This window comes from Bison bison, unplaced genomic scaffold (assembly GCF_000754665.1).
Source record: "Bison bison bison isolate TAMUID 2011002044 unplaced genomic scaffold, Bison_UMD1.0 scf7180017864371, whole genome shotgun sequence".
Classification (NCBI taxonomy): Eukaryota; Metazoa; Chordata; class Mammalia; order Artiodactyla; family Bovidae; genus Bison; species Bison bison.
Genome location: NW_011494943.1, coordinates 8,314,985 through 8,321,989, shown reverse-complemented (window position 1 = coordinate 8,321,989; position 7,005 = coordinate 8,314,985). Strand labels below are relative to the sequence as shown.

Here is a 7,005-nt window from a genome sequence, read left to right as displayed (position 1 = left end):
TGTGGAGAGGGGAGCGGCGCATAGGTGGCAGGAAGCGAGCTGCGCTGAGGTCGTCGCGGAACCAGCTGGTGGTGACCCTGCAGGATGAACCACAAGAGCAAGAAGCGGATCCGTGAGGCCAAGAGGAGTGCGCGGCCGGAGCTGAAGGACTCGTTGGACTGGACCCGGCACAACTACTACGAGAGCTTCCCACTGAACCCGGCGGCCGTGGCGGTGAGCGGGCCGCGATCGCGGGCCGGGCGGACCACGGGCATCCACCGGGGGCTGTGCGCACCTCTCCCGGGACCGGAGAGGTGCCGCCCAGCACTGCCCCCGGAGTTCCGATGGGTTCGCCCGCACCCCGCGGAGGTCGGGGTCGTCGGCGCCCGTTCCAGCGCGGGCCTCCTTTCTCCTCGCCGCAGCCGCGCCTGCCGAGGGCAGCTGGAGCCGCACCCCCTTGACGCCCTCCACGAGGCCTGTCACCCCTGCACCCCTTTTGGGCGGCGGGGCCATAGGGAACCTAGGTGTTCAAGGCCACAAGTGGGAGACGCGAAGCCCTGCTTCCTTGGTAGGATGGCGATGGGTTTGCTGTGCCCGAATGCACGCAAGTCCTTTCCCCTCCCTAAGAGGAGCCAGAACTAGAATCTGGCTCCTTGGGCTTATGATTGCTAATTGGCTTTGGGGAACACCCTTACCTGCCACCGGGCTTTTCTTTCTCTCTCTCTCTTTTTTTTTAATTCGATGGGTCTTTTCTGATTCCCTCAGGACAATGTGGAAAGGGCAGACGCTTTACAACTGTCGGTGGAAGAATTTGTGGAGCGATATGAAAGACCGTACAAGCCCGTGGTTCTGCTGAATGCCCAAGAGGGCTGGTCTGCGCAGGAGAAGTGGACTCTGGAGCGCCTCAAAAGGAAATACCGGAACCAGAAGTTCAAGTGTGGCGAGGACAACGACGGGTACTCGGTGAAGATGAAGATGAAATACTACATCGAGTACATGGAGAGCACCCGCGATGACAGCCCCCTTTACATCTTTGACAGCAGCTACGGGGAACACCCCAAAAGAAGGAAACTTTTGGAAGACTACAAGGTGCCAAAGTTTTTCACCGATGACCTTTTCCAGTATGCGGGGGAGAAGCGCAGGCCCCCTTACAGGTAAGTACTGGGCAGTGATGTGGTTATAATCTTGTCTCCAGCAACTAATCTTTTTTCTGAAACAGTGAGTGGTTCTGCCATGGTCGCTCATGGAACTTAGAGGGCTTCCCGTACCTGCCCAGGGACTCCTGCCTGGTGCTGCCTGGGCATCAGATTTTTGAAAGCTTCCTCACGTGATCCAAGCATGCAATCAAAGTTGAACCAGTGATCTGTAAGGGACATTTTATTTCACTTAAATATTTATTTATTTTGGCTGTGCCAGGTCTTGGTGCAGCATGCAGGCTCTTTTAAGTTGTGGCATGCAGGATTTAGCTCCCTTTTGCTGTTGTTTAGTCGATCAGTCGTAGCCAACTTTTTTGCCACCCCAGGGACTGTAGCTCTCCTGGCTCCCCTGTACGTGGGATTTCCCAGGGGAAAATGCGGGAGCAGATTGCCATTTCCTACTCCAGGGGGTCGTCTCAATCAAACCTGTGTCTCCTGGATTAAGAGGCAGATTCTCTACTGCTGAGCCACCAAGGAAGTCCCTAGTTCCCTGACCAGGGATCAAACCTGGGCCCCCTCCATTGGGAGCTCGTAGTGTTAGCCACTGGACCACCGGGAAAGTCTCTGTAAGGGACATTTTAAGAGCTAAAGTCCAGCAATAAGCCGCATCAGTGATTTTTCTGTTAGGGATCAGCCCATGTACAATTGACTCAGCATTTCTAAATATTAGAATTTGCATAGTTTTCAAAGTAACATTTGTATAAAACTGAAAGCTGCGTTTGTGGCATGTATGCAGTCAAGTCACACTGCACATCTTGGATGCTCCATCCTCTAGGTGGTTTGTGATGGGGCCACCTCGGTCCGGAACAGGAATCCACATCGACCCTCTGGGAACCAGTGCCTGGAATGCCTTAGTTCAGGGCCACAAGCGCTGGTGCCTGTTCCCTACCAGCACGCCTAGGGAGCTCATCAAGGTGACCCGAGAAGAAGGAGGGAACCAGCAAGATGAAGCTATTACCTGGTTTAACATCATCTATCCCCGGACGCAGCTTCCAACCTGGCCACCCGAATTCAAACCCCTGGAAATCTTACAAAAACCAGGAGAGACTGTTTTTGTACCAGGTATACTTTCTTTGATTTCAGTAATCTGTCATTCCTGAGCACAGTTATATACAGTGAGTCAAAGAAATCCCTCCGCAGGCTGACTCCCAGTGAACTGACTGGGGCCTGCCTCTGACTGTGATGTGTTGCTGCGTAATCTCCAGCTCAGGGGGCTGCTGTCCACCTTTCTTGTAGCCTGTGTGTATTACGACTATTGAAAAACTTCGTATCTGCTGGAGAGCCTATTCTTTTTTATTCCTACTAGTTACCCAGTGTCTTTGTGTGTGTTCAGTGACTTGTGCTTATTTCCATAAATGGGGTTTTTGACACAGTGTAGCACTGGGTGGATTAAGTCAGGAAACAGTTACTTAAAAGCCAAGAGGCGGGAAATCCCACACCTGAAAATTACGCTTTGTTTTGATAGGCCAAGTGTTAGAATTGAGGGTATTTAAGATATGTACCCTCTTCCTAGAAACCGAAGAACTTGCTGCCTTTACAGTTTTGGTCACAGCTTTGGATGGACAGGGCTGGACACATTTGTTCTGTAAAAGAGCCAGAGAATAAATATTTTAGGCACTGCAGGCTGGATGGTGTCTGTCGGAAGGGCTCAGCTCTGCCCAGGGGACAGGAAAGCAGGCGTGGCCAGGCTCCAGTGAAACTTAGCACAAGCAGGTGGGTGGTAGCTCCTGCCTCAGGAGGAGTGCTAACCACACCGGGTCCTGGCTCTCTTAAGACTGTCCCTTGTGGACAGGAATCCCCAGTTTCAGAAGTTTGTGTTACATGTTATGTGAAATTTGTGTTATAGGGCGATTGTGTGTAGAGCCCATTCCTGTTTAACCGTTTATTTGTTGGATTTCAGGAGGCTGGTGGCACGTTGTCCTTAATCTTGACACCACCATTGCCATCACCCAGAACTTTGCCAGCAGTACCAACTTCCCTGTTGTCTGGCACAAGACGGTAAGAGGGAGACCAAAGTTGTCAAGGAAATGGTATAGGTGAGAGACATTTTTGATTTCTTATTTTTTGCTTTTGCTCCAACTTCTACCCCAGAGATACAATGGCAAGAGTCTACTGCTGCTATAACATGTGCTGAGTTTAACTCAGGCCTGGGAAAAACTGGGGCTGCAAAACCTCACTGGTAGAAGAGAGTGGGTCCAAGGTCAGGGCCAGTTCTCAGGATGCTTGCCAGCCTTGAGGTGACAGGCTCAGACTGCACGTTTGATCGAGGCCAGGCGTCCCAACGAACACGGTTATAACTGGGATTGTTCCTCATTTTCTGTTTTCGTTTTTTTGGTTTTGGTTTTGTGTTTCCTCAAAGCTAGCTCTAGCAAAGGAAGCCATTTTTGTTTGGGTTTGATTTTGGTGGTTTTCTTTTCCTTATTCCAAAAGCTTTACCCCCATTTGAACTTATTACCTTCGGTTCTCGTGAGTGAGGTGACTGCCCTGGAGACTTAGCTCCTCTGTTTATCCACAGAACAGATACAGCACGGGCAGCGGCAGTGCAAGCCACCCCCAGCCACCCCGTGCCACTGTGTCCCAACCCTGACCTGGAGGGACCAGCTCTCGGGGTAAGAGAGGGATCCCGGCTTGCTCAGTGCTCAGCCTCCCTGCTGAGAGGGCCAGCAAGGGTGGTGGCTTTGTTCTCCCCGGACTCTCGGGCTTCCGAGGCCCACTGACTCCATCCCTCAGGCCGCTGTGTGCTGCCGTCTGGTCCTTCCGAAAGGCCTTCCCGAACAGTGTGTCTTTTGTCCTCGGTTGCAGTGGCCACCAGACGAGGTCCCTAAGGGGCGGGCTGGCGGCTGCCCCTCGACAGTCCCGTCCAGCTTTACCTTCCAGTGAGGGGGGACCCACTCTATCACCCGATGCTTCTTACCTCTCACAAACCTTATTGTTTCTGCTCTTAACAAATAGAACGTTAACTGAGCCCAGCTCCCATCACTGAGCACTGTGCTGTGGAAAGGAGAGATTAAAAAACATCAGCTAGGAAGGTGCAGGGAAGAGTACGAGGGAGAGAGATGGTTTCTCCCGAAACTGACTCAGGGGCGCGCAGCCTCGTGTGGGCAGCGCGCGTGGCTTTTGAGCTCACTAGGCAGCAGCCAGTCGCGTGCGGCTGGTTTTCCTTTCAGGGAAGCCTGAGCAGCAGGGGGCTCTGTGCCCGGCCTGCGCATCCGTGTCTGTCCTCAGCACCGTGCCGGCACGTCTAGCAGAGGCAGGGCTCAGCCCTGAGTCTGGGGCTCTGTGGGTGGCTGTCGCCACACTGAGAGCACGTGTCTCATCCCTTAGGATCTTGAAGCAGGAGCACCCGGAGTTGGCGGTCCTGGCTGACTCCGTTGACCTGCAGGAATCCACGGGGATTGCCTCCGACAGCTCCAGTGACTCCTCCAGCTCCTCCAGCTCCAGCTCGTCCGACTCGGACTCAGAGGTGAGGCCACCCTCGCTCCCCAGTCCTCCAGGGCAGGGCACCCTCGAAAAACCAGAGGGGACTTTGTGCCTCCTCCCCAGAAGGGAAAGAGAGGGGGTCGTGTTTCACCTTCTTCTTCCAAGAACTGCCACTGTCCTCAGTCCTTCTGTGGGGTGAGGTTTGCCCCTTTTATAGCTCTGAAGCATTTGTTAATCGTTAAAACAGTCACTGGGCTTCCTAGGTGGTGCTAGTGGTAAGGAACCCGCCTGCCAGTGCAGGAGACGTAGGAGACACGGGTTCCATACCTGGGTTGGAAAGATCCCCTCAACCCACTCTAGTATTCTTGCTGGAAAATGCTGTGGACAGAGGAACCTGGCGGACTATGGTTCATAAGGTCGCAAAGTGTTGGGGATGACTGAAGCGACTTCACTTGCACGCACGCACGCAGAGTAGTCTCTAGGGGTGAGACGTAGCTGAAGATTCGGTTAAGTAAATGATGCAGGATCACACAGCTGGGGACAGTGGTGTCGGGATTTAAACTTCAAGCATTCTCCAGACTGAAAGCCCACGTTAGGAATTTCCGTGGATGGTAAATAATAAGCTTAGAGGGAGTTGCCTGGTGTCCAGTGGTTAGGACTCTGCTTTCACTGCTGAGGACCCAGTTTCAGTCCCTGGCTGCCTACGACTGATGCCCTGTTTTTCTCCTTCTGCGTCCAGTGCGAGTCCGGCTCTGAAGGCGAAGGCACAATGCACCGCAGGAAGAAGAGGCGGACGTGCGGCATGGTGGGGAACGGGGACACCACCTCGCAGGACGACTGCGTGAGCAAAGAGCGCAGCTCCTCCAGGTGACCGCGAGTGGCTGGCGTCTGTGTGCGAGGACGCGCCTGCAGCCTGCGGCAGGGCCCCAGGGCAGCCCGGTGGGTCCCGCAGACCCGGGAGGGCCCCGAAAGCCCGAGAATGAGGACCTCCGGGGCCGGGAGCCTCTCTCTCAGTGTTTGCGGCAGTAGCTCTCTTCTCCGCTACCGATGCAAGTGCACGGGGCTTGTTTTATGCATAAGGGTGAGGATCCGTGTGAATGGTGCCAAGGGAAACCTTGACGTTATTTAATAAAAGTTAAATTCATCTTATATCTTGGAAATTTTTTTCCCTGGAGAACACCAGAATCTCCTCTCATTGCTCTTCTTGCTGTGACCTTGGGAGAAAAGACTGATTCTGCTGGTGGGTGGTGGCTGCCCTCAATGGGGAAATGATGGTTCGTTATCACAGTAAAGGGCGAAACGCTGAGAAGTTGTCCCCAAGCTTCTGAAGGGTCTGAGGCGTGGCCTCCTGCTTTTTCTCCCAGTTTGCCACTGCATGGAGCACTTGCAGATTTTTAAATAAAATCTTAATCATGTCTCCAGCGGGGTTTTGTTTTTGTGTTAAACCTGAGGGAGGGAATTCCCTGGTGGGCCAGTGCTTAGGACTCTGAGCTTTCACTGCCAAGGGTCTGGGTTCAGTCCCTGAACTTGGGGAACTTAGATCCCACGAGCCTAAACAGACTAAATTATTAAACAACAACAAAAAAAAACGGAATTGGATCTAAATAAGTTAAAACTTGAGGTAAAATCAACAAGCTAACCTTTTTGCAAGTGGCTACCCCAGCGCTGCACACATGCTCGGCTCCCACTGAAGTGTGGAGGCCTGTCTGCGTCCCGGGCCTTTAAACCCCAGAGCCCTGTTGTCCACGTGCTGCTAGCCGAAGCGTCACTGGGGCGGCATTAAGAGGGATGGTTTCTGGGCAGACAGTGAAATCCTGAGGCTCTTGCGACTCTGTCTGAAGTCCCTGCCCGCTGCAGCTGATGCCCCTGTTATGTTCTTTGTGTCTCCAAGCAGCCTGGCACTTGCTTAAATGTGACAGAAGTGGAGGACCCACATTCCTTTCTGTCATCTCTTCCTCATTCTCTGGGGTCTGGTTGGAATCCCGTGGGGGCTATTCGGGTGTCCTAATCAGATGAATCGATCAGATTGGATCATGCATTTCTGAGCCCTAGTTGTCCTTTCCAGCCTTAGATTTCTCTTCTTGCCTTGTTTCTATTGTTGTAGACTTATATCTGCCCCTGGGGTATGGTTTTATATTTGTACTCTATAAGGAAAGTCTTTAGAGAAGGCCCTGCCGTTATTTCAGCCTGGGGCCCTGGGGGTTCTGCTTTTAACCTTTCATTCCCCTTTGCAGCAGCCGTGCTGTCTACCTGCTGATCACAGGCGGTTGTACTTTCCTTGACAGGATTAGGGACACTTGTGGAGGCCGTGCTCACCCCTAAGCTGAAGCTCTCCCTGAGGTGGCTCCTGTGGCAGCTGTTGGCAGCCACTCACCTCAGTCTTCCTGTCTTCTGCTCCTACCTTCTCCTT

At 53.0% G+C, this 7,005-nt stretch overlaps 1 protein-coding gene across 4 annotated transcripts; it reads left to right on the top strand.

The window, feature by feature from the left end:
• Nucleotides 1–5,744, top strand: JMJD6 (jumonji domain containing 6). Of its 4 annotated transcripts, none has more exons than XR_826731.1 (7): nt 1–213; nt 745–1,133; nt 1,951–2,237; nt 3,076–3,211; nt 3,691–3,784; nt 4,500–4,638; nt 5,335–5,423. XR_826731.1 is itself a non-coding variant. In XM_010856219.1 (7 exons), the coding sequence occupies exons 1-7, from the start codon at nt 85–87 to the stop codon at nt 5,464–5,466; spliced, it is 1,263 nt and encodes a 420-aa protein (XP_010854521.1). In that variant the 5' UTR covers nt 1–84; the 3' UTR covers nt 5,467–5,744. The 4 variants fall into 4 exon arrangements, 3 of the variants coding, with proteins under 3 accessions (XP_010854521.1, XP_010854522.1, XP_010854523.1); XM_010856219.1 differs by having other exon boundaries at nt 3,076–3,173; nt 3,696–3,784; nt 5,335–5,744; XM_010856220.1 differs by lacking the exon at nt 3,691–3,784 and having other exon boundaries at nt 5,335–5,744.
• Nucleotides 5,745–7,005: the final 1,261 nt, after the last annotated feature.

Coding starts and splice junctions, on each gene's coding strand:
- JMJD6 (XM_010856219.1), top strand. CDS start 85: ATGAACCACAAGAGCAAGAAGCGGATCCGTGAGGCCAAGAGGAGTGCG. Junction 2,238..3,075: donor AGAGACTGTTTTTGTACCAG/GTATACTTTCTT, acceptor GTTGGATTTCAG/GAGGCTGGTGGCACGTTGTC. Junction 3,174..3,695: donor CTGTTGTCTGGCACAAGACG/GTAAGAGGGAGA, acceptor TCCACAGAACAG/ATACAGCACGGGCAGCGGCA.